Raw genomic sequence first — 27,937 nt, 5'->3', positions numbered from 1 at the left:
ACAGAGGGGTCACTGCCTAAGATAGATAAACTAAATCAATAGGTAAAGTATGAAGCACAGTCATCTTTTCCCGGCTTTCTGTCGCTCCCCCACGTCTGCTCTGGTTTATTATAGTTCTTTTCCTGCTTCTTCCTCCTTCCTTGTTTTGCCTTTGGCACCATCTCAGTTGTGTGCCAGCCAAAATGTTTCAGACTTTCTAACTGTCACAGGTGAGACTTGACTTCAGATGGGTAATACATCATCAGACAAGTTGATGAAGTTGTTTCAAATAAAGAACTTCAGCTGTAAATATGTGTTCTAGGCACTTTCAGGTTTATGTGCTTTTCACGTGCCCCCGGCATAATCTCAATACCATCGCTCTGACATACAGTCTCATAAATCAGCCGTACGTACGTTTGTGACGTCAGTAGACACTTATCAATCTATCAATTGATTAGTGTCTGGATTGAGAGACTCGTTACCACATGAGAGAGGCAAACAAACCCCAAAAAATAAACAATGACTTAGTGATATGGTTTTACATGCGCCCTTTTAAGTATTACGGCTATTAAAAAACCCCATCAGCATTTATGATGGCTGCAGTTTAAAAACCAATAAAGTAGAAAATAAGTATTGATACTGCAGGTTTCACCCTGTGCTTTGCACATACGCTGCTGGCGACTCCCAGAGCGCCAGCACCAGGATCTCACGTGCCGTCGTGCCGGGTCTCAGCTTTTGCTGGCGTATGGACCCTGCCATCTGCAGGGAGTCACGTAACGCTCCTTTCAGGTCCCGGCCTTGCCACCGCGTCCAGTTCCGGCAATGGCCAGGGCCTTTCAGAGGGAGACCACAGAGAGCAATCTCTTGATCCCTTCCCAATACAGCGCCCACGACCTGCTCATGCTCATTACAAACGCACAAAGGCTGATGTGTTCCTCTGCTCGATCTCATAGACTGCGACCTGAGCGCTCCACACATTGTACAGCCGGATAATACATGCGCCGCACCTCCGAAAGTATGCAAAACCGATAACGTGCACGCACAATTAGGTCATTGTCCTATTGTGATGAGCCAAGTCACCGGCCATCAGGTTTGGTGGAAATGACAACTGATGCGCATGATTCAATTAATCTCATTTCCCTGGTGTCTGCGTGTGCGGTGTGTGTGTGTGTGTGTGTGTGGTGTGTGTGTAGTGTATGTGTGTGTGTGTGTGTGTGTGTGTGGTGTGTGTGCGCGCACGCAAACCACTGTCTGTGTGAGTTCTCCGTGCGAGTGTGGATGCGTTTACACTTTGATGGGAAAGGGGTAGTTTTGGGGTCACGTTGTGTGACGGGAGTTGTGTGCATGAGCGTCAGGAGTGTGTCAATGGATGGGAAAGTCTAACTTGTCATTGTCTCTGTTTGCAGTGGATGATGCTCCGCGTCCTCACTCACCACACACTGTGCTGCGGAGCACGTCAGCATCCCCACAGGGGATCTGCTCCACTAGTCTGTCTGCCATGTGATTTTTGGACGGGTTACCTCAGAATAATAATCATCATCCTCTCTGCTTTTACTGTAAAGACCCCGCGCCATTCTTCTCACCTCGCACTAAAGCGGCTGTTTTGATTTCCATGCCCGTTTCCCGTCAGAGAAGAAATAAACTGTGTGGAGCATTTTGACCCTGGAAATCTTTTTTGTTCATTATTCTTTTACAGTCACCTTACAAATTTCCTGTAAGAACTCTATTCACCACATTTCTGATTGAATGTTAGTCATCTAAAGAAAACAAGAAGATTTTCCCAGGAGACTTGTACTGTTATATTACTGGATTTAAAAGATAAAGAAACATCCAACTAGACCACTTAGAATTAAAACCAAAAAAACCCCTGAAATATTCTTTAACTGTACTTCTGAAATGGGCTTTTGATTGACTTATTTAAGCCTTATTTAATCAGCAAAGACCAAATGCAAGAAACATATGCATACAAGTACATAAACCTACAAGCACATAAAAAGCTTATACATACTGTAGCAATAGCATTAAATTAAATTACAGAGCATATAACTAAAGAACCCAGAACTATAAAAGATAGCCTCAAACTTAATTCCTTAAATGTAATGGGAATTATTTATAATCCAATGTAAGAGATTATTAATTTGAGGAAATGATTAAACACGTTTTTTTTTAAACCAATACTGAATTGAGAAAACTGTATTTAATCGCAGAACAACAATTTCAACTCTTTCACTCAACACTCCATTGTGTAGTGTTCCATTGATTAGCAGCCTAAATGCTGAAACTGTTTCCATGTAATTCTGTATGCGTAAAATAAATGTTCAGACCAAACTAACTTGTTATTTTAAATATATAAAAATAAATCAAAGTCCACCCAATGTCTCATTTCTGCCACTGACACATAGAGCTGATTACATCTTAGTTTACAGTTACCACTATCCACTATAGTTATCACTCTGGCAATGATCACTATTTATTGTTTAATATTTAAACTAACAAGTGGTGCTCTGCAGTGTGTGTGTGTGTGTGTGTGTGTGTGTGTGTGTGTTGTGTGTGTGTGTGTGTGTGTGTGTGTGTATGTATGTGTCTATAGAATAGTGCATACGTGCCACTGACTATAAAAACATGGCTGTGGCGACGTTACTGAGTTGCATGGGCACATTTTGGGGAGATGTACTGGTTAGGTGGGGTAACATGTAACTGCATACATACATTTTTATATTTTAATAGGTAATTTATAACATTTTAAACCGGTAATTTGGAATCCAAACAGATTCCAAACTTATAATTTGGGGTCATATACAATATTTCCCCAGTCACAACTGCTATTTCCTATGTAATTTGAGACAATAAATATTTTCTATTTGTATCAAGGAGATACCCTTCATATTCTTTTGCACTGACATTCTCGTACACAAAATTAAACAACACACAATTGAATGGGACTCATTTTACACTAGTTTTAAATTGGGTCATATCCGCTTCACTTCGTAGATGAAAATGACTTAAACAAAATTGAAATATGTCTTGCAGAGCACATTTTCATGTGTATTACTGTACAGATTTCTTTGTGGGGACTGATGTCAAAATCATCAAAATCTCCGGATCTGAAGGTTTCAGTGAACCTTTTCAGCATCGGCAGAAGCTGCAAGCCGGATTTACCAGTTGTTCAGACTCCACATTGTCATGTTCAATGGAAATAAGTCTATTATTTAAATGTGTTTTTCCGCCCTTTCCTTTAAACCCGAGTCTTAATTCCTCGGAATTAAGCGGAAACAGTAAATGAAGTAAATAAATTACGCTTAATTGTGTCTGTAAAGCCCTTGAGATAAAAACACGGGAGAGAATTATTCAGATTAAATGTTCTTTACTGTGCACATGATCAAATCGACCAGTCCCACGCCAGTCACATGGTACAACATCGCTCTTTGCAGTGTGGATTCACTCATACTGAGGCAATAGATTGAAAAAGGAAAACCATAACAGCAACAGTATCAGTAAAGCAACCTCAGATGAACAATGTCAATGAAAGTTGCCTAAAATTCAAGTATTAAGAAACAAAAAGGTTAACATTTACATTTTACATTTATTAATATATCAGATACTTTCGTCTGAAGTATGGGAGGCTAGAAACAATCAAAACATACATTCGACTATTGGAGCAACCTCGAACTTAAGTGCATGATCACCTGTTTCTAAATTCAAGCAGACACAAGTGTAAGATAAATGTAAGGAATCAAATAGTCGGAATAAAATAGTGTCGTTAGTATTATATCAACATCAACAATGCAGCCAGTGCTTCCTCTGAGGTCAGTTAATTATTATTATTATTATTATTATTATTATTATTAATAATAATAATAATAATAACAATAACAATAACAACAACAACAACAATAATAATAATAATAATAATAACAATAACAACAACAACCACAACAACAACAACAATAATAATAATAATAATAATAATAATAATAATAATAACAACAATTTCAATCATAATTACGTAATTTGCCTAGCATTGATAAAGCTGACACAGATTGGAACGCGGGCAGTTAAAAATACTCCTAAAAACAAGTGAAAGACTAAATTATTACGTGTAGATTCCAGAATAGCTTTTAAGAAGTGAATGATGACACCATGACACTGAAACTAAAACACAACACCAGCATGTGTCATACACTTCCAAAGCCAGGGAGCTGTCTCACACTGACAGGCTGCGTACTGGACTGGTCCAGTTTGTTTTCAAAGCTTGGAAAAATGTTGAGGGCATTAATGCTATAGGTTTTCTACTGAGGGATGGTTGAAGAAAAATAGTTTCAGAACGATAGAGACAACTTCCTGTATTTCCCAAGTGTTGGGGTGTATTTCTTTTTTTTTTTTTTTCGGTCAAGACAATTTAAATAATTTCACATTTCACTATGCAGTGTTTTTTCCAACACAATATTATTTCAATAAATAAAAAAACAAGCATCAAATGTTTTCCCGGGTCATTCTTTTACAAAATAGAAAAATATGTCCAGTATAAAAGGTAAACGTTCTACTTTACTTTCGCATTTATCAAATAAATACCTTAATAAACAAATAAATAAAATAAATACAATAAATAAAGTCAAAGACTCTAAATAAAATAGAATTTACAGCTCTGTAGTCCTTTCTTTCAGAATGACGGTGGGGTTAACGTCGCTGCCGCGTGAGTGCGCCGTGCTGGAGTTGATGGTGACGGAGCCGGTGTCCTGGAGGTCCGGGACCCGGAAAGAGGCGATGGGACACGGGCCCCGTACGTTGTTGCAGACCAGCTTCTGCAGGGAGGCGGCGTTGACGATGGCAAAGCCGGCGCTGCCGCCGAAGGTGCTCGGCTTCCAGTACTCCGGAGAGCAGATGGGGTTCCCCATGAGGCCCTTGAGCGAGTACGGCGCCCCCATCTCCACCATGGTCTCCCCGAAGATGCCGTTCTGCCTGGGCTTCTCCACCAACAGGCCGGGGTAGAGCTCCACGGCGTCCACGTGCCCGTACATCTCCTCCAGGATCGCCGCCATTTCCTTCTCGCCTAGTCAAACACACATGGGATTGTTATGGCACTTTTTAGGGGATGTTAATGCCTAAATAAGACTAAGTCTAAATAGACAAGACTGTGTTTTGTCTGAATAAAATCCAGCGGTAATATTCACTAATCATGTGTAAACATCAATTGATGCAATAACCTTTTTTGAGGATATCTTTGGGCTTCTTAAATCTGAGGGTAAACTGTTGATATTATCTGCTAAAAGCTAGGATGAACATCTGCTCTCAGACAAGGTTAGGAATTTACTGCAGCAACAACAAATGACTTTGGATGATTTCATAGGATTTGAGCACAGCGCTCAAATATGTTCACGCTTCGTAGGTTTTTTGCCCTGAAGTTTGAAGAGCTCGCTCCTGTTTGCTTTAACGCATGAGCACCAAATGTGAAATAATCCCTCCCTCAGAATTCCCGAAAGCCGGCAGTGTCTTATCTCGGCGCGCCGGCGGCGACCTCTCCACGGCTGCTTGCTCTGAGGGCCTTATCTTATATCCACATCATGCCACTGTACGGTGCTGTGACCGAGCCTTTTTCTATGTGGTCATTCACCTGTTAGGTCTTCGAAGGAGCTGTAGGGCTTCATGGAGAATCGTTTCCGGTACGCGTTGAGAGACTGGTAGCGCATCTTCCTGCTGTTCTCTATCGACTTGATGGCCACGTACATCAACGACCCCGGAACATTCCGACCGCCGGCAACCTAAAACACAGAGCAAGATCCATCATAAACCTTAAAGCCACGGTTAGAAAATCAACTCACACACTTACTACCGCAGACGTACTACCAAAGCTATGACTCAAAGCTCCGTTCTTACCCGTCCTGCAATCTGCTTGGTGAAGGACTCCACCAGGTTGTTGATGCCATGTTGCGTCACCATGGAGGTGTTGAAGACAAACTGCTTGTAACTGTAAACCTCGTCCTGGATGTGGAAATCTTCGGGCATCAGTGGGTGCCAGTGGTAGATCGTGTTGAACTCGGACGCGATGCGGTTCTGGTACTGGAAGCGCTGGCTGAACAGCAGCTCGGGGTCAAACTTGAGCTTGAAGTTGTAGCCGCTCAGGTGCTGCACGTAGTCCTCGATCACGATCTTGATGGTCTCCCCTGTAAGGAAAGGACGGAGTGTTACGGTAAGCGCAGGGCGTGCCACGGAGGTGAAACATTATTCGACAAACGAGACGACGACTTGACGTCGACACCCCGCCACGCTCACCGATCAGAATGAGCCGTGCGGTCTGGAACAGCCGCTCGTCGTCCCAGTCGGGGTGCACGTCCTGGAGGACGTCGCACACCCGGTTGTGTTCCCGCAGCCAGATGGTGGCGTACATGATCAGGCCAGGGACCAGGCCGAAGGCTTCGTGCCCGACGGCGAAGCGCTGGGATTCGGGCAAGTTAGGAGGGTAATGCATTGTCACACCGACCTCGTCTACCGTCGGGGGATACACCTCTCCATCGATGATCTAGGGAGGAAAAAATGGGGTAACATTTGTTATAACCTCGAAGGAACCAAATATGTAAATGTTTGATTGAGGATATGGTTGTCTTAACATGTCTTCCTTACCTTAAACCTCAGCTTGCCATCCTTGAAGAGTCTGAGCTTGTGTTGTCTCTCCAAACTGTCTCCATAAATATGACTGAGGTCCACCTAAGAACACCAGCAAAGGGCCACATTTAATCATTTATTATTTTAATGTACAATTCAACTTATTTTTCCCCCCTTTTCCCTCGTCAAACGTTTCCAATGCGATGTCTCCCATGTTTGATCCGCTCTGCTCACCCCATGTCCTTTAGCCTGGGTAAAGGCCGGTCCCTTCTTCATGTCGGATTTGAAGAACTGGTGGGTGAAGTGCTGTGCGAAGAATGCGAACATCAGGCTGGAGCTCTGAGGGTCTGGGATGAAACGTCTCCTCAAGAGGAGCTTCTCCGCCAGAAGCTTAGTGTTGGGCAGCTCTTTCTTTCCTGTTGAAACAGCGCAGATTCAGAGATAGGATCTGCGAGTACAGCACCGGGCGGCTGTTCTCCGAGACTAGGTTCTAACGTTCTCCACTAGCTTTCGTATGTCATTCATTTTCTCTTTCTTGTCAGGCAGGTTCATGGGTGAAATGAGGAAATTTGGTTCTAAATAATAAAGAATCAGGAGAAACAAGTTTTCAAAATGCAGCGAGAGATGTACTGGTTAGGTCACCTAAAACTCCCATAGGGGTTGGGCAATCCTTTGGCACCGGGGGGAGAGTGCGTGTGAAGTAGGAAAGGTTGGAGTAAGCTTCCCAGTTTTTGTAGTCATAGTCTGCATTGTAGGTAGGGGGGCTGTCGATCATGTGGGATCGGGCTGGAGAGAGAAAGGAAAGGGTACATTATTGTTTGTTCAGACTGAATGCTTTAAATTTTGTCAATGGTAACCTTTTATTTGACTTTTGAGTTTAGCTATTAAGCGTGGACTTACATGTCAGCACATATCTCATGATGGCGTCTCTGAGGGGTGAAATGTTGTTGACAATGTTCCAGAATCCCTTAAAGTGAGTGAGCAGGTAATGGACAGTGTTTGGAGTTGGCTTCAGGGAAACTTTTATCCACGTGAAGAATTCCGCTGTAAGTGGAGACAAAGAAAAACGAACGAAGGGTCAGTTTCAAGACATTGTCGGGGATCCTGTTCCGTTTGTTCTTACAATTCTTTTAACTTCTTCGAACATTTTTTGGGTGGACTTACGTGTTGTGCAGTTCTCCCCATAGTAGCCAGTCCGTGTGCAGTCACACTCATAGCCCTCTGACCGAAGAGCTGTGCACACTCCCCTGTTTTGGCATGGCTGTGAGCAACACGGATTACCTGTCCAGGGGAAATTAGGGGACAAGGTCACATCATGTACAATCAAACACACACACACACACACACACACAAAAAAATGTTAACGGTGTAAATGTTAAAAAAAAGTAGCCTTACCTCCTTCACAGAAAATAAATGCCAATGCCAAAAGTAAAACTGCAGGTATGCTTGTATTCATGCTCCAACTGTCTCTGGGCCTCTCTGTGCTGCTGTGCTGCTGGTCTCTGTTTGCAGCTCTGAGGTTGTGAGTAGCTCCTCATCGCAGCCGACAGCGCTTTATAGCAGCTCCTCATCACCCCGTGGACTCAGGCCCCTCCTCATGGGGAGGAGGGGCCTGGGGCCGCCGCTCACCATTCACATTCCTTTGGCTTCTATGAATGACATTTTTCGGAAGAACGTCTTCTTGGGAAAGGTGAATTTACGCAATGTTGTACTTTAAAAGCTTCCATAATTTCTATGGGGATTTTTTTTTTAAACTCGTTTGATTTAAAATTCCTGCGTGTATATTCCAAGCAAACAATCACATTTTAAAGGGATAAATAGTATGTAGATACAACTACTATTACTACTACTACTAATAATAATAATAGTAAAATTATTATTATTAGTAGTATAATAATAATAATAATATGAATATGAATATGAATATGAATACTTCGACTACTACTGCTGTTGCTACCATGAAGTTTAAATCATTGCCAGTCCTCCTGATGATACTACTACTACTACTACTACTACTACTACTACTACTACTATTACTACTACTACTACTACTACTACTACTACTACTACTACTACTACTACTGATAATAATAATAATAATAATAATAATAATATAATAATAATAATAATAATAATAAAATAAACAAGTTATAACAGCAATATAACTATAATATTAAAACTACCACTTCTATCTCACAACAATAAGAATACTACTACTATTAGTCCTCCTACTACTACTACTACTAGTTCCACTAATACTAATACTACTAATATTAACAATCATCATCGTCATCATCATCATCATCATCTTTTGAAAACTGAAAATAAACATAGTTCTGTGTTTTTAGGATCTAGGGTATTTTATTTTCTGGTCAAATCTGGAGGGATACCACTGACTGACTGTAATGTTATGTCTTCATTCATATTTCCCTCATACATGGCATAGATATGTATAGGTGGTTGAAAAACACAGTAGTGACAGCTTATTCCGTAACATAAATAAAATCAAATCAGCGGCGCGCCCCTGTCGGCGCGCCGCGTCACTGCAGTATCGTGAGCCTCTTGGGGAAGTGGAGGCTGGGCGCTCGTCTCCTGGAATGTATGCGGTCCGCTTCGCGTTTGTTGGGACGCTTCCTCTGTTTTCTTTTGGTTGGGATTTTGAGATGTATGTATATTATGTTATGTTTATTGTTTATTTTTTTCATTTTTATTTTACTTAGATCGCTCCTTGTCTGTGCTTTGCACTAGTTCGAGTTGTGACTTCCGAAACCTTCCTCGGTTGGCCGGTGCCAAGCGGTGCGTGCGTCTACTCCTCCTCCGCTGGTGCGATATAATGCAGCGTAATGGAAGCGGACTTATGCACAGCAGGCTCTGCGTCTTTCACGATTCGTGAGTCGACAGGACAACCCCGCCAAGGTATGTGGACATGTGGACGTTTTGCTCTGGTTCCGAGTCACTCGGGGAAGTGTCATGTTGTATTCTAGTTGTGGTCAAACTTTCTTCCAGAGGATCGGAAAGAAACACCTCGGAGCCACTAGATCGATATCATAACTATTTAAATTCACTTAATAAGTACGTAATAAGAAAATGCAAGCATAAAAAGCGGTCCGCTTGTTTTTGTTTTTGTTTTGGTTCTGAATCTAATTAAAACATGTTATTCTGGTTATTCATTTCCAGTCGCAGCACTAATGCAAATTGCATATTCAGCAACCGGGCTTCACCCACAAGAAACCAAATGCTTTTCCATAATAAAAACAAGAATTACAACCATTATAGCGATCGAAGATAAATAATGTGATTTTTTTTATTATTATAATTGTTATTTATTATTCTTATTTTATAGTATTGTTATTATTATGATTACTGTTATTATTATGATTACTGTTATTATTATTATTATTATTATTATTATTATTATTATTAGTAGTAGTAGTAGTAGTAGTAGTAGTAGTAGTAGTAGTAGTAGTATTATCATTATTATTATTATTATATTATTATTATTATTATTATTATTATTATTATTATTATCGTCATTGTATATAAGCATTATTTAAAAATATGTATATATATATTTTTTGCGCTAATTTTAATTGTTTTTAATAAATTTCTAATATTTGCAACAAAATGATAAAGGTGTAAAATGAGTTTGTCAAATCATACTTTGTTTTCTGTACCAACTTGGTGATTAGTTCACTGGCACATAAGCCCTCCCCAGCCTCTATTATATTAACTACAACAAAATGTAGAGTCCAGTTGGCACATTCAGACGGTCTTAATGCCAAATACGTGACCAGGAGGGTGAACTCACACACGGTACGTGCTTCAAATCCTCTCTGCCTGTTACGCTCTCCTGAACAGCATAGAATTTAGAAAAGCCCCTCAGTGTGTGTGGACAATCTCTCATCACTGCCCGTGGTGGAAGGAGCTGAGCACATCTTTTACTAAAGTAAATATACGAATGCTGTGACGCCAAATGGAGTAAAAGTGAAAGTACCACATTAAAATTATACTAAAGTAAAAGTATATAAGTGCAAAAGTATCAGAAGTAGAAGTACTTGTCATATCCATTGTCCTGATATGACAAAGCATATAATATCTATAAAGTGATACTGTAGATTATTTTCTGTACACATCAATGAACATGTGTATCCTGATCACAATATGCAATAAAAAGGATTGATGGTGAAAATAAAATAATAATGTAACTGTGTAAAAAGTATGCATATTTGCTTTGAAATGTAGTGGGTGATAATTAAAAGTCTCAGAAACTGAATATACTTACAAAAAAGTAAGTAGAGATGCTTGAAAAAAATATTTTAGTACAGTTACTCAGCGCTTGTACTTTGTTACTTTCCATCACTATCAATGCACAGTTGCGCACGCCCACCCACCCACACAGCTACACACACACACACACACACACACACACACACACACACACACACACACACACACACACACACACACACACACACACACACACACACACACACACACACACACACACACACACACACACACACATAGTTCAAACAGTAGGTTCAAATGCATCATAGTGTGTATTATCCATCTAACCACATACAGATATGGTGAATACAGTATAAAAATAATTATTAATAATAATAATAATAATAATAATATATAAATATATATAAAGAATAAATAATAATATATAAAAAAAATATACTAATTTTTAATATGCACATACAGTATTGGTGAATTATCTGAGTTTTTATCTGATATCAATCAACATAACAAAGGCATGACCCAGCAACTTTTTCTGTCACGAAGTGACCCGATGCAAGCTCTGGCAAGTAGAGTGTCTTATATCTAGACACACACACACACACACACACACACACACACACACACACACACACACACACACACACACACACACACACACACACATTATGGTGGCTTGTGAACAACTCTATCTTGGATCACACTCCCCCCCCTTTTCAAACTGCAAGACGCTGAAAGGCTGCATTAAGCCTATTTCAAGGTCTCCAGCAACTTCCAAATAATACTTGTTTTTGCGTGGTTAAGATGTCTGGGATAGTCTAAGAATAAATATCCACCAACATTTTATCATTGCCACATACTGTATACTTTAAATTTGAAACAAAGGTCGTTGGGTCATTGGATTATTTTTTTCATTTCTGTATTGAATTGTTCCACAGCAGTTGCCCCAGTGTTGATGTGTTTTAATGCCGCGATTAAACGTGTCTTTGTGAACCGTAGGATCCTCCTGAGTTCACGTTGGGACACTCTTTCTTTGCAAACTGAGCACTACTGCAGTCCCTGCAGAGCACCATGGCATCCATAGACCCCTACCAGTACATCATTGTGAGTACATTCAGTACAAGGTTTCCTACAATTACTATGAAAACCCATTTTTTAATAAATCAGTCATTACTCAGTAGCAAAGTTGCATCTAATGTGTCAGGGATCTCCCTTCTTACAATCCAAAAAGGGATTCTATAGCAGGAGAGCTTTATTTTCCATGCCAGTCACAACGGTGTGAATAAACACATCAGCCGTACGCTATCAAAGCTTACTCTGCAGTGAGTTGCACAGTAACAGCATTGTGAGTGATATGATCACAACTGTTGCCTCACAGGAAGAGGTAATCACATATACCATCTGTAGTTTATATTGGTGCATAGTTGCATAGTGCATTACATAGTTATTGTTGTCCTATATGAGCTATATCTAACATATTATGACTGGGGAAAGTCAAGATTTGTTTGGGACTTTGCTCGTCCTTCCAAAAGGTTTTATACCGTTTTTTTTTTTCTTTTCCAGTAAGTTAATTTTACAATCTGAATGTAGTTAACAAATGTGCTGAGCAATTTTTTTATGTATTTCCGCATACAGGTGGAACAGCAGTTTTCTCATAAATTGAGAATAACGGTTGTGCGGGCGGAGAGCGTTACCAAGGGAGCTCTGGGCGACCTACGTGAGTGTGATACATTTAATACTTCTCTTTGGGCAAATTTTGCCGTTCGTTTGACACGCACGCACGCACAGACACAGACATACACACACAGACACCCACAAATATACAGATCCAAAGATAGCCAACTTCACAAAAACCGAAGACAAGTAACTGTGAAATAATAATGGTAACACTGTGAGAATCGCAGATTGGGAAGCGGCTGCTTCTTAAACACTGTGAGTTAGCTCCTGTTTCAAATGCACTAAATTGCTTAAAACCACTTTATTGAGCCTTGAAATCAAGAGTAACAATTCTATTGATTAAGATATTAGAGCACTTGATTCAAAGTAACATGAGCACATGTACCGTACAGGTACATGAGGGTGTGTGGATCCATAGGTTTTTATTACTCAATCTGTCATTTGGAGAATTACCTAAGACCTGGACTTAATATGATAACTTGAAGTTATGATATTTTATAGTGGCAGCTCTTTCACCCGCCGCTACAAAGAAGGCAATCTGAGCCTGACTCTCCAGTGGAAACCCCAACATTTTGTCAGAATGTGTTTCTTCATAGAACCTAACAAGTTGGCCAGCCAGTTTGGTGCATTACGTTCACTTGGCTTGGAGCCTCACCCTGCTGTGGCTACATCTGAATTCCCTCCAGCTACCAGATAACAAAGCCAGTATTTTGGGGTAACTATGGGTGGCGTTCCAGCAGCTCGGAATCGAGGCGATATTTGCTGTAAATAGATGAGACAACAAATAGTCTGTTCATTTAATTGACCTTGAGGATTCAAATACACGTGTGTATTTTTGTTCACTTTAGTGAGTGCTAAAAATGTAAATCCACTGGCTGAATTGTGTGCAGTCATTTCAAAACTGATGAGTGGAATGAAACAGTGAATATTTTCTCATCACGCTGCCTGGGAGGGCCAAGAAGATAAATCCTTCATAGAAAAATTTGAGTTGCACACGCCAACGTCTTCTTCCACCTTAACATGAATTGCATTCCAAATGTCTTTTCTGTGCAGTATTTTTAGCGCTGGAAAGGTTTCTAGGTGGACTCCAAAGTTCATCTCGCGGCTGTGAACATACCTCCTCACAATCGCTGGGATTGTGAGGAGGTATGTTTACAGCCTCCCAAAGAGGGTGTTTACGTGGTTCAATGACGGGGAAACAATTCTATTCCTCTAAATCTGCAGTGGACACTCCCGACCCCTACGTGGAGTTGTTTATCTCCACCGCTCCTGAGGGCAGAAAGAAGACCCGGCACATCGACAACGACGTCAACCCAGAGTGGAACGAGACCTTCCACTTTATTCTGGACCCCAACCAGCAGAACGTCCTGGAGGTGGGGGATGCGCCGGGTGTAGAGGGATGAAGTTGTGCGTAAAAGGGCGACCCATTTCAAACATGTGCTTGTATACATTTTGTAATTAACTTCACATTTCGATATTTTTTCTCTCTCAACCAGTTAACATTAATGGATGCCAATTATGTGATGGATGAGACACTTGGCACGGCAACATATGACATTTCTAAGATCAAAGTGGGCCAGGCGGAGACTGTGCCCTTCCTCATTGGCAAAGTAAGAAATGTTCTTCTCAATATACCTATACTGTATATAATTTACACTAAGTAGCTGTAGTGGATTAGAAATACCTTTAAAGCTGCTTATGAACTGCCCAATCTGCATGTATAAAGCAAACACAACGGGACCCAAAACGGAACCCTGGGGAACACCACAGGAGAGGGCGCTGTAGATACAGACACAAAGTTACCAACCGATCCTCTGTATTCTCTCCATTTTGATGAATTCCATCTCACCGTTCCAGTGAATATTTACCGTCTCTCTCTGGTTTCCCTGTTGTATTTTGCAGGTGTCTGCCTGTTCACAGAAAAAAAACAGCAGTCATCAACAGTTCCCTCGGTGTATAGTAACCGCATTTTCTGTTGTTTCGACAGGCAACCAAAGTGTTCTTGGATATGTCCCTTGAGGTTTGGTAGGTATTCTATTCTTAATCTGTTCTGTTTGCAAGATTGTTTTCCTTCCTGCTATAATCTTAAGCGCCGCACAAAGTTCACTGCGTGTGAAAATCAATCAAACAAGCTAATGATAACAACAGCGAAACTGCAGACAGGCGGTTGAATAGGTTGCGGGGGCACGAGGCAAATCAAAGACATTCACCCGAAGTGGTGAAGAAACTATTACTTAGCAGGGATTAATTCAGGGAGTGGAGAAACACATTATCTCCCCCGACAGCGACTTGTGACATCGGTCTGTGGTGTCTGCTCATTACCCTCCTCTGGCGTTTCCCCCCACTGCATAAAGGCATAAAGATCTGAACCTACTGTAGCAGACGGTTGGAATGACACAATCCGTGCTCGAAAAAGATATACATATTTTTTCTCCACATCACCTTCGTGTCACATTGCATTTAAATACGGGCGTCTCTGCAATACCTGTGAATGTGATGGAAACGATGGGCTCACATTGTACCCTACATGTCCTCAGCACCAAACTGGACCTGCGGTTCAGCCTCGCGCTCTGCGACAAGGAGAAGCTGTACCGGAGCGCTCGCAGGGAGAGGGTGATGCTGGGCATCAAGAAGCTGCTGCACATGGAGAAGCCACGCTTCCTCCCCAGCTCTCCCAAGGAGGTAGCAACCAAATGCTCATCGATGTTGGAAATAAACGCTTCGGCCGTGAACACTGTCCCAGTTGTCAAAGTGGCTTCTTCTGGCTGCTTTGAGGTTTTAGGCTGACTCTGCTCTTCTCTTCTGAGCCTCCAGCTTCTCTCTCTCTCTCTCTCTCTCTCTTTCTCTCTCTCTCTCTCTCTCTCTCCCTTTCTCTGTGTGTGTGTGTGTGTGGATGTATTCGGCCCCAGCTCACAGGAAGCAGCAAGACCATGAGATAAAACGATTTCCCCTATGTTGAACCGTGCTACAGCGTTGCACTCTTTCGGAGCCAGTGGAACTATCGCCAAGCTAGTATTTAGAATAGCGGTGGCGATACGACACAGGCGGCTTTCTGGCGAGGGTTCAGAAAGGAAAAGGCGCGGCACAATGAAAACTTACGAAATGTCTGAAAATGAGAGAGCGCCAGTTTAAAGATTCTACAGTGGTTGTGACACGTCAAAAAAACAACCCTCGTGGCGGCATTGCCACAGGAGGAAGTTGTTCACTCTGGAAGAATGTGAATTGAATGTGAATGTGAATTGGACTTTGACACGTAATTTGATTTGAGTCCTGTTTCTCAGGACTCTCAGGGGCAAATTCACAAAAGGATTGCGCGCCATTTGTGGCCGCTAAACCAGCGCAAATTACACAAAAACACGCGTGTAATTCTCAAAGCACCCACAAACAGTGTAATACATCCCTAACTGCGCTGCCAAGCAAATAGTGTCTCGGTGCTCTGGTGCTATTTGCACGTGTATTAATAACGTATTATTCATACGTTCTGTGCAAAATCGGCTCCTTTCTATCCAAATGAGCCTCGTTGCAAAGAACGTAGCTCTCGCTTTCGTTCTCTGTCTCTCTATCTCCCTCGGTCGCCCCCTTGGTCTCTCTCTCTCTCTATCTCTATCTCTCTCTCTCTCTCTCTCTCTCTCACTCATTATCACTTTCTCTCTCTCACTCTATCTCTCAGTTAGTTTCCATGAGCTCTATTGGCATTGCATGTCTAGAAATGCATACATTGAAAATAAAAAAACATATAACATTAATCATCTCTCTCTCTTTCTCCCCCCCTAGGTGCCAGTCATAGCCATCGTAGGCTCGGGGGGAGGTTTCCGGGCCATGGTAGGCTTCTCCGGTGTGATGAAGGCCCTGTATGAGTCAGGAGTCTTGGACTGTGCCACCTACGTAGCAGGCCTCTCTGGATCCACGTGGTCAGTTATCTCGGTCTTTCTCTCTAATGCTCTTTTCCGCCCTCTCGTTGTTTCCTCTCTCCTTGACTTTATCTTCCTGCTTCTCACCCCCATTACTGTGCCTCAATGCCATTCTGGGAATTTTCTCTCTTCAAGTTGGCAGAAAGGGGTTCCAATGTTTTTTTCTTTTTTCATTCCTGCTTTCGCTCTACCATCCTCGGTTTAGCACCCCCCCCCCCCCCCCCAAGTCCAATATCGTTGACGAACTGCATGAACCTCCTGCAGTCCACATGGATCATGTTTTCCCTGAGTCAGCAACGGCGTTTAACCGTTCCTTTTCGGTCTGTGGACTAATTCCACACTGAACCTCCACCGCCCACCCATATGGCCCTGGAAAAGTACAGTGTAGGGAATACCACACTGTTTTCAGAGGTATGGATGGAGTTCTGCTCATGCCTTTATGCTTTCTCGATTGCTAAATATAAAATGGAAGAGCTGCCGTGTAGTGCAGCGATTTTGAAGCCATGTATCATCCTGACTCCCCGACCGACTTCTTCCTTTCTCCCCCTCTCACTCCCATGCGCAGGTACATGTCAACGCTCTATTCCCACCCGGAATTTCCCTCCATGGGCCCGAAGGAGATCAACCAGGAGCTGATGAAGAGCGTCAGCAGCAACCCGCTGAGGCTGCTGCTGCCCCAGCACATCACCACCTACATCCAGGCGCTGTGGAGCAAGAAGGCGGCCGGGCAGCCAGTCACCTTCACCGACATCTTCGGCATGCTCATCGGCGAGACACTCATCCCCGGGGTGGCTACCTCACAGACATTCTCCGGATTGTCTCCTTCATCCTGTTCTGTCTGCACTTCATTTCCTCTGTCTCGTACTGCACAGCTCCTTGTCCGATAACCTCACTTTGTTCTAACTTTCCTCTATCAAATTCTCTGCCCTTATTTTTTTTACTTGTGGTGCTCACCCGATGCTTTTGCACCGATATGTGTATATTTGTTTCTTTCTTATCCGACTTCAGTCTTACCAGTAGGGACAGAAGATACTAATAGAGGATTGATCTATCAGGATCTGCTGTATCTGTTGTACCAATTTTGTCATATTGATGCAAAATTTGCATTGTCAGAATATTATCGTGTTTATTTTATGTAACATTCAAAGTGACTCACACACAAAGCGTTGCTAATGGTAAATATAATGTAAAGTGCAGCGAACTGTTGTTTTTCATAGATTCAAAATGTCAATAAATTGTCACATCGAATTGCAACATTGACAAAATGACAATATCAAAGTGTCAATACATATCCAATCAGCAGCACGGGATCATTCTGATGAGTGAATCGGAACTTAAAAAAAAGAAAAATCCCCTTTCTTTACCTATATATAAAATTGTAACGATCCAATTTATTTATTGTCTGATCTCAACAGAGGATGGACACCAAACTGACGGAGTTGCAGGAGAAAATAGACGAAGCACAGTGTCCGCTTCCTCTTTTCACCTGCCTCCATGTCAAGCCCGATGTGTCAGAGCTCATGTTCGCTGGCAAGTCCATTCTTGTCAATGCAGCAGTTTGCTTAAGAACGCGTGTGTGTGTGTGTGTGTGTGTGACTGTCTGTGTTCCTGAGCGTAAATATATGAATTTCCCTCGAACTCATATGTAAATTTAATGAGTAACTACATGCAAACTAATAGGCTGGGCCGCATGCAAAGCTATGGAACCAGTGTTTTTCTCTGTATTCACCATGACGTCATGGTGCTATGGGCTGGGACGCAGTTTCTGCTGCTGAAATCATGAATTTGAATGAGCCGCATAATTATCAATGGTACATTTCGTATACATACCACATTTGTAAATTTTCTCGTGGATAAAATTTCCATTGGAACAGAATTTACATACACTCTCTTTGTGGTTTCAGACAGGATACATCACGTTTTCTTTCAATGTGACTGTGATGTCTCTCTAAATTACATTATTTAGATATATAGAAATTGAACCATGTGATGTGACATCACATTGGGTGGCAGATTACACCGTCGAATGATGTTGATTGTCGTCGAGACAACCATCAAAACACAAATTTCCCCACATATTTGTTAACTACAGGAGGCTGGCAGATAAGCCTGAGAAACGTCCCATTACCGTGAATCCCTGCGTAATATTGTTTTAGACACTCACTACAGGGCGTGGCCTATCTCAGAGCCTGGTCTAGAATGAGGTCTATTGTTTACCTCCACTATGTTTATCTCTACGCGGTTGCTTATACTTCGACATTTACAACATAGTGACGGCACTGAGTCACTGGGGCAGTCAAAGTAGACTAACGTCACCTACCTCACATCTGCAGTATCACCTTGGCCAATGGAAAACCAAACAGAAACCTTATCTTTCTAATTCAAGAGCAATTATCAGCTGCATTGGGACGTTGCCATGAATACAATTCTATTTTTGTCCCATACATACTGTATATATATGTATGTATGTTTGTATGTATGTATGCATGCATGTATGTTTGTATTTTTGGTTGTCATTTTGCCAGTTATTGTGAATTATACAGTAATTCCATTGCAAATGACACAATAACTGCACACACTGTTTGAAGTTATATTTCTAAAGCAACTTCAGACAATTTGATTTTCATTTCATTTATTATTATAATTGTTGTTATTGTTATTATTACATCATAATAACGACATAATAACAACATAATAATAATAATATTATGATTAATAATAATAATAATAATAATAGTTATTATTATGATTATACAAATTATAATGAATAGTAGTAATAATAAATAAGCAACAGTAAGACATAAGATATAAGAACGATTAACATTATTGTTTATTATTATTATTATTGTTATAATAATTGCTATTTTGAATGTCATTCTAACATTGACATTTCTCTATCCAGACTGGGTTGAGTTCAGCCCCTATGAAATTGGGATGGCTAAGTATGGCACCTTCATGACCCCCGACTTGTTCGGAAGTAAGTTCTTCATGGGGACCGTGGTGAAGAAGTACGAGGAAAACCCTCTGCACTTCCTCATGGGTGAGAGGAACATTTTCCATCAACACAACAAACACAAACAACATACAGACAATTATTATTGACATCATAATATTGACCTCTCGTTCTTCCGTCAGGTGTATGGGGCAGTGCCTTCTCCATCCTCTTCAACAGAGTGCTGGGGGTCAAAGACACCGTCGGTGGCAGCACCATGGAGGAGGAGCTGGGTAACCTTCTTCACCCTCCTTCCTCTGCAACCGTGTTTTTCAGCCGATGTGCCCTTGAAAATAATTAATTAGCCCTTGTGTTGCAAAATCAAAATTGTGAGGCTGTGCTGATTATACAATTTCAGCCAGAATGGCAGCTCTGTGCTTATCAGATGAAGCTCAAGTTTTTCCATTTCCATTTTTCAAGGGCCATAATCAAAAGCATTTATGGATGTTGTGGCGTTTACGTCTGTCGTTTGTACAATGTCATGCTCCATCAGGTTGTTTTTTCTTGACATTTAGACGTTCATCCATTCATTATCTCAGAGTGCAAATTATACAATGACAATCATTAGCTTTTTTTTTTTTTATCCAGCAGCGGGGTAAGACAGTGCCTGAAAAAGTGTCGCCGCACGGTTATGCACAGGGCTTTTTTTGCTCCATCCAATTAGAAAACGGTGGGAAAAAAATAGTAGTATGATAAAAACACGCTGTTTTTGTTTGCTTTGTTTGGAAAAAATATCACTGTGATCTGAGCTGTAGACACGTGATGGTATGGTTTACTTTAGGGGTGTCTGAAATCGTATTACAAGATTCTTCCAGGCATGTATATAGGAAATACATGTATATTGTAATGCTCACGATTACAGGTAAGAAGGATATATAAATGCCCCCCCCCCGACCTGTTGTTTTTAAGTCTTAATTAGGGGGGTCGGACCCCCACCAATCCCTCCCGTAATTCGAACCATGCGTTCTCTCTATAACAATGCACTACACTGTGCCGAATCGCTGAGAATGTCTACACCTTTATAAAGAAAAGAGAGTGAGAGAATGTCGACACCCAATAAAAGAACTTTTCTTATGTTTATCAGACATATTCTGACTGGAGGCGTTTCGGTAGGGAGAAAGTGAATTTGGCCTTTTATTAACCAAGTGCTCAATGAACAATGCGTTTTTTGTTTTCTCATCCTGCACAATGTAGATTTACGAATAGGATAAGCCATGTCACAGAATGCCGTGCGTTTGTGTTCACAGAGCAGATCAAACCGCAGCACATCGTCGGCGTGGACAGTTTGGATAATGATGAGGAGCCACGCAAGGGTGAGACAGCTTATTGTGTTTCTTATTAATAAGGTACAAAATATACACCGGATAACATTATTTTTTTCTCTCTGAAAAAGTCCACATCTTCATTTAACACTTTGGGGTTTCCTTTATTTCAATCCACCCGAGCTGCTGTGAGAAAGAATTGTAATGTTCTCCCTGTTTTCAGTAATAGTCCTACGGTAAATGGTAAGGGTGAAGTTTTATGTGTTTATGTGTAAAAAAAACAAAGAACGAGTCATATGTGATCACTTCCTATGACCACACAAACAATTGGAAATATTGTATTATTCATCATTTTTTCATTTCTGGGCATAAAGAACCATTGAATTAAAGGTACCAAAACAAGTAAAATTCTGTGCTTTTGCTTTGGTCTATGACATTAACTTTTAATTCAACATAGAGCAAGCACCAAATAAAATCACTAAGGCCTGACTTAGGCTCAGTCTCCTCAGGGAAGATGCAGTCTGTTCATTGGGACATTTAATGAGCAAAAAGTTGTGCCCTTCACAAATAAGCCCCCCCCCGAGAAATAGAACAACAAATCCTACTGTAATCTTGTCCTTGAATGTCTTTCCTCTCTAGGGGGTAGAGAGAACACCGAGGCGGAGGACGAGTACCACCGCCACGCTCAGGCCAGCTGGGTGCAGCGGATGATCTCCTCGCTCTTCAGCGACTCGGCCTTATTCAACACCAGAGAGGGCAGAGCGGGGAAGGTGATTCCAACCCAATCCAACCTAATCTGACTTGAAAAGGAGTCTGCTGTCTCATTGTTTTCCTTTCACATTAACAACAAGCATCCCCCTTTGTCTCTGCTGACCTATCGACTATGAACCAGGTGCATAACTTCATGCTGGGCCTGAACCTGAACACCAGCATCCCCTTCTCTCCCTTCAGTGACGTCATGTGCAACACCATGGCGCCGGAGGACGAGGTGGACGCAGTCACTGGTGGGCAAGCAGAAGAAAATAGATTTGAATGAACTACATGCGAAATAACATTTTGATTTAATACATTGAAATTTCTCTGGACAATATTAGTTAGTTATTACGGCAGCCAATCTAATGATTGCGTTTTTTCCACTGGGGTATCTACAACATTTTGTCGTGGACCATCAGTGAACTGAGGATCAACAACGGATATTTTTATGATAAACAACATTCGATTACTTAGAAAACAGATTCAGGCCGTAGCGATATTCTGATGACTTATCAGTAACTGGTGAAAAAAAAAGCTTTTCTTTGAATTAGTCTTGATGTAGGCATATTTGGAAGCAATACCAGCCTAAGCAAATAGGACTTGGACATGGACACAAGGTCGTGACGCATAACCTCAGAAAGTAGTTACATGAACTTTTTCATTCAATAAGATTCACTGGGACTTTCCAGATATCACCATCCATTTTCTTTTTTTCCATTCTCCTCAGACCCAGATGAGTTTGACCGTATCTATGAGCCGCTGGACGTGAAAAGCAAGAAGATCCACGTGGTGGACAGCGGTCTGACCTACAACCTGCCCTACCCGCTCATCCTGCGCCCGCAGCGCGGTGTCGACCTCATCATTTCCTTCGACTTCTCCGCCCGACCCAGCGACTCCAGCCCTCCCTTCAAGGTCAGAGCCCAAGCAACATGTTATGGTTCGCGGAACGTAGATATTGTGCAGGCGGTGTTGAATAAAGGATAATGCGAAGCCAGCCCATCGTTATCGCAAAATAACCCCCGACTGCGTGATCAGGATCTTGTGTCACTCTGAAGGGGGTTGTTTTGTGATAATGACCAGCTGTATGCACGTTATCATGCCTATTCACACAGATACTTACTAAATAAAAGAATACATTGATTTTAAATTATTTTAGAACTAGTATGACCACTTTTATAACTAGTATGCCCGGACTTGCACATCTCCTCCACCTCAGGAGCTACTTCTAGCAGAGAAATGGGCTCGGATGAACAAACTTCCTTTCCCTAAAATTGACCCAAAAGTGTTCGACCGCGAAGGCCTGAAGGAGTGCTACATCTTCAAACCCAAAAAAGGCGAAAGGAATTGCCCCACTGTCATCCACTTTGTCCTGGTCAACATCAACTTCAGGAAATTCAAAGCGCCCGGTGAGTATGTCGATGTGCACATGTGGGAATTTTTTAATGAAAGGGATTCTTGGCACGTGATATAATTATTTTGGAGCCCCTTGCCCGTCACAGCGCATGAGCCATCCGTTCCTCTAGTTTGGAGGGTAGTGGAATTTCACTTTATTTGGAGTCACTTCCGATGTTTTACGCATCATTGAGAGTCGCGGGGCCCCTGTTTGAGTAAATCCTGCTGTATCTTTCCCTGCTCTGTCATATGGTGCGATAGTGGAAATGGTTAGAGGTGTGTATGTATGGGTGTTTATATACTGTTTGTGTGTGTGAGTGTGAGTGTGTGTGTGTGTGTGTGTGTGTGTGTGTGTATCAGTGCAGATCAGCCGTTGTAGTAAATTACGGTCCTTCAAGGGGCCAGGTGCGTGGGGGGGGATCTCTCACAGTGTTGTGTGTAAACAGTCCAATACATCACCGGATCGCCCCTCGGCCTCTTATCACACGGTAAAATGTAACGTCAAGCTTCGGCTTCGTCTTCACTTACTCTAAATCACTCCAACCCTCTCGTTTTCCGGACGCACAGCTTGATTTACTGCAGTATAAATATGAAAGGGAGACGTCCCAGGGAGATTTTTCCATGGATTGATTTGTGTTGGCTGAGCGATTCTGGCAGCTCCGTCTGTGTCAGTGAAATATGCCAAGATTGTGGCGCTTTTGTGGGAGCAGGCGGCAGAATATGAGGCTTGAAAAGGTTTTATTGTTTCTTCTTCCTTCACAACTTTTACTACGCAGACTTGATTTGTGGGAAGTGAGGTTTTCGTACCGACTGATGGGACTTTTGGGGCAATCAGTTTCTATGTTGGAGTAAAAGAGTCTAAATAAATTGAAAAAATAAAACTTTCTGCATGGATCTTTTGTACATTTTGATATGAAAACTGCGCAGTATACTGGACAGCAGCGTATCTGCTCCTCATATAAGCTGATATATTTGTTTGCTGCTCAGAGGCTCAACCTTTTGCACTTTCTTTTAGGCAAACACAATCTGCAGTGTCTGACACACTGTATTCAGGAAATGTTTTGGATTTTCACTCAGCTCTGTTTGTATTTATGAGTCAGCATGTGCAAAAAAAAAACAAAAAACAATAAGAGCTTTGTCATAATGGTGTTGCAACTGTTTCTTTTTTCCCGGTTGGGGGATTGGGGGGAGTAATTGTGCTGACTTTCTTCCTGTTTCATATTTAAGGAGTCCCCAGAGAGACTGAGAAGGAAAAGGAGTTGGCAGACTTCGACATATTCGACGATCCTGAGACGCCCTACTCCACATTTAATTTCCAGTATCCCAACCAGGCGTTTACGCAGCTCCACGACCTCATGGAGTTCAACACACTCAACAACCTGGAGGTCAGTTGTGCTGCCGATTGGAATCACGATGTATGTATTCACGTTACTATCTACGCAGGAAAAAGGTAGAAACGTGTAAAAGAAAATGAGTAAAGCCATAATAAAAAAAAAATCGTTTAGCTGTAGACCCCTTGCAATTCCTTCACGGGCACCTAGGGGGCCGCAGACCCGGGGTTGGGAACCCCTGCTTTGCAGTATTCCATCCACTCTTCTGCCGTCCAATTCAATACAATGATACTGAAGCTCAGATGGGGTTCAACCATGATTCATTGACCTTATGAAAAATATCATATCCGACAAATGTCAATACAATAGAGTCAAAGAAACAAATAACCTAAAAATGAAGAAGCCAAAAGTCTTATTTTAATAACGGATTTAGACTTTGAATTTAATTTAATTTAATTTAATTACCCTACATTTAGAAGCGACTTGCTAGGGCGGGGCCATTTAGGTATCATTGCTTCAATGTGAATAGAGTGTGAGAAGTCGCGCTCAACTGCTGTATTGTTATTATCACAACTTGCAGTTGATAAAGGAGGCCATCAAGGAGAGCATCATGTACCGGAAGGAGAACCCGGCCCGCTGCTCCATTTCACTCTCCCTGAACGAGATCCAGAACAAGAGGTTCCTGAAGAAGGAGACCAGAGCCAAGACGTTCAAGTGAGCGCCTCGGGCCCTCCGGGGTCTCTGAGGAAGGGGGAAACTTGCAAATCGGGCTGGACTTGACTAACATTTTTCCTGTTGCTGTTGCGGAGTAAACGTATTTTCTTTTTGGAAAATGTTTTTGTCACTTTGTCGTTGCTGTTTCTTTGGCATTTCTTCTCGCGTGAGACCAGAAGAAAAGCGTGTCGGAAGGTGGATGATTTGGTAAAGTCACTTCCAAGTCGTCCCCTGTGGAGCCTTGTCTCTTCATCACTTCAAACGTTTTCAGTTTCTCCCATTGCGTGTGTTTTTTTTTTTTTCTCTACCCAATGGCTCGTCCAAACACGCAATCCTTTTTGAATATACAGTATGGAGGACCGGGTTTTCTTTTTTTTTTTTGGTTTTAACGGAGCTCCTAAACACGGCATGATAATAAATACCTCAAACATCTCGATGATGTTTATCCACCTACAGGAAGGGCGTCGTCCCTTTCGCCTGTGGAAGGGAGTGTCTCACGCTAAAGCCACCATTTTAACAAACAAAACAAGACTGGATACCATAGAGACGGCCCCTCTCATCCTCTTCCCTCTCTCCCTCCCTCTCTTTCTGTCTGTCTCTGATCTCTCTCTTAACGGGGGGGGTTGAGGTGTGTTTATTTTCCTGATCGTGTTATTTCAGGCTTCTCTTATATATCGGGCCAAATGGTTGCAATCCCCCCCCCCCCCCTCATGCTCCACCACCACCCACCCAACCGCCATCTCCCCACTTAGCCCCCCAATGAACTGATCTACCCACGGCAGAGGTAAAGGGTGAGGCGTGGACGCACGGTGGGAAATCTCAGTCTCTTGGCGGCGGCCCGAGTGGAATTTGACACACTACACCTCCACCTGCAGACGCTGGAGCCACCATGGAATTTGACACACTCCTCCTCCTCGCACTTGCGGGGGCCCCGGGGCCGTGCGGCAAGAAGTGGAATATTACACCGAGCTCTCATTGACCTCCGCAGGCCTGACATTTCTGCTTGAAAGAAATTCGAGAGAACAAATGTAAAAAAAGGGTTTCCATCTGTTTACTGTAGTGGGTCTACGGCTTTGTACTTCCTGTTGTTCCCGTGCGTCCAAAAGCCCTCATCTTTGTTCGAGATGTTGAGATTTGCAATTTGCTATAACTTTTAATATAGTTTTTTTTTTTTTAGTTATACAGAATAAACACATGTCAAGCACTGTACTAAGTACTTAGTTCTCTTTTTCCATTTATCCGTACGTTGCATTTTTAATCCTATTGTTTACATGTACTACTGTACGGAGTTGTTTAAAGGCAATGAAATAAAGGGGACCAAGCTGTGTTCATTAAACACTTCCATGACTAGTATGTGGTTCTTCAAGAAGGGTTATTTATTGTATTCAATGCATATAATTCTCACTCTATACAGTAATAGCTAATTTTTCACAAGAAAGAAAGATAATAATCCTAACAGTAAATGCCTCTGCCATTAACTGCCCAAAGCTGATGTAAGATCAACAATGGAGACAGAAAGGCAGAAGTGGAAACGCTCTCACATACTGTAGGGTCGACATAAACCAGGCATTTTTCTGATGAAATACCTAAACATCCCATGCACTTTAAACAGGAAATGTGTATTTGCAAATTCTGAAGTCCGATATTAGCATAGAATATTTTGTTATAGTACAAGTAGGATACAACAAAGTTTGTCCTCTGCATTTGACCCGCCCTACACCTAGGAGCAGTAAGCAGCTGCAGTATAGCGCCTGGGGACCAACTCCAGCTCTTTTGGACATGCCTTGCTTAGGGGCACTGACAGGAGTATTAACCCCAAAATAGAAGTATTTTATTTTTGACGGTGTGAGGAAACCCACACAAACACTGTGAGAACATACAAACTTCAACAGTGCTAACCACCGAGCCACCCATTAATTAATAAAGGGGGTATCTCATTGAAGATAACGTTTTAGATAATCCAGGGAAAACATGGCAGAAGCCTTTGATTCCAATGTACATTTCCAGAGGGATTTCACTAGACTCCAGCAGTGTCGGGACGCAAACATTTCCCCCAAACCCCTTCCATCTCCACCCAAACCCACCCACGGCTGCTCCCGCTCCTCTCCCGGTGTTAAGACTTGCTCGGACCAACCTTCCAGTAAATATTCCCCATCATATCACAGTGCCAATTATCTGCTCAGGATATCTTTGCTAGAGCGCTGTGCTTGCTTCCCGGCATGGAAACCTCCTGGCACAACGCCTTGGCCTCCATCTGAGAGTCACGTGTACTAAGAGAGCTCCAGCTGTGCCTGGGGGGGTTGTAGGATTTTTCCACGTGGAAGGTTTTCATGTACATACCTGTAGTCTCGCCTGTAAATGTTGAGTCACACATGGCATGGCCGGGGTGTGCCGCTTCACAAAGCGCATGGACGACTCTCCTGTCAATCGTGCAAAAGAAAGAGGAGAGAGGGCAAGTGTGTATGTGTGTGTGTGTGTGTGTGTGTGTGTGCACATTGAGTGGCAAAGGAAGTGAGGCCAGAAGTGAGGTCACGCCACATGACTTACATCTCTTTCACAACGTCCCTGACACCAGCCTGAACCATCTTCACTCCATCCAGCGCAGTGAGCAACCCCCCCCCCCCCCCCCCCCCCCCCCCCCCACACACACACACACACAGACCTGTCCGGCCTCCAATTCAGAGAGACAGAGAGGCGTGATACATTGGACCACATAAGGGAAATAATGTGTTTGGTGTGGTCCTCCTCCCCCTCCTCCTCGTCCCCAAATGCAAAGGCCCAAAAGAGTCTAAACGGATTTTAAATGCATCAATAATATGCACTGATCTTTATAGTGTCCTTTCTGGGAAAACAGGAAAGCGCTTTTTCTGAACTTTGCAATTACTTTACAAACTATGACACAGGGTTTCAAAAAAATTATAGAAATTTTTGCTCGGGGACTCTCACATTCCGCTTCCTAGGGCGGGTGAGCTCCCCCTGCTTGTGAACAGGTTGACAAGGTTTGAACACCTGATTTATTGTTACCTCACCATACAACCGATATCAGTCTTGGCGGTGCCTTCGCAAATGGGGATCAATCCA

The 27,937-nt window shown here is 42.2% G+C and overlaps 2 protein-coding genes across 2 annotated transcripts; one reads left to right on the top strand and one right to left on the bottom strand.

The window, feature by feature from the left end:
* Positions 1-3,352: 3,352 nt before the first annotated feature.
* On the bottom strand, positions 3,353-7,849 carry ptgs2b (prostaglandin-endoperoxide synthase 2b). Its single transcript, XM_080010119.1, has 9 exons — positions 7,744-7,849; positions 7,480-7,623; positions 7,222-7,365; positions 6,814-6,995; positions 6,598-6,681; positions 6,250-6,496; positions 5,854-6,140; positions 5,591-5,738; positions 3,353-5,029 (listed from the first exon to the last, which is right to left on the bottom strand). Exons 2-9 carry the CDS (start codon positions 7,496-7,498, stop codon positions 4,617-4,619), a joined length of 1,524 nt encoding a protein of 507 aa, XP_079866245.1. The 5' UTR covers positions 7,499-7,623; positions 7,744-7,849; the 3' UTR covers positions 3,353-4,616.
* Positions 7,850-9,143: 1,294 nt separating this feature from the next.
* On the top strand, positions 9,144-26,195 carry pla2g4ab (phospholipase A2, group IVAb (cytosolic, calcium-dependent)). Its single transcript, XM_079998892.1, has 20 exons — positions 9,144-9,244; positions 9,328-9,495; positions 11,824-11,928; positions 12,460-12,541; positions 13,726-13,874; positions 13,998-14,111; positions 14,489-14,526; positions 15,039-15,183; positions 16,276-16,412; positions 16,978-17,200; positions 17,828-17,942; positions 19,315-19,452; positions 19,548-19,637; positions 20,652-20,717; positions 21,306-21,436; positions 21,559-21,670; positions 22,147-22,331; positions 22,636-22,825; positions 24,039-24,196; positions 24,723-26,195. Exons 3-20 carry the CDS (start codon positions 11,896-11,898, stop codon positions 24,858-24,860), a joined length of 2,244 nt encoding a protein of 747 aa, XP_079855018.1. The 5' UTR covers positions 9,144-9,244; positions 9,328-9,495; positions 11,824-11,895; the 3' UTR covers positions 24,861-26,195.
* The last annotated feature ends 1,742 nt before the right edge of the window (positions 26,196-27,937 follow it).

Source organism: Zeus faber, assembly GCF_960531495.2.
Source record: "Zeus faber genome assembly, chromosome: 1".
In the NCBI taxonomy this organism is placed as follows: Eukaryota; Metazoa; Chordata; class Actinopteri; order Zeiformes; family Zeidae; genus Zeus; species Zeus faber.
The sequence above is the reverse complement of the archived record's forward strand: the minus strand, read 5'-3'. Positions and strand labels throughout refer to the sequence as shown.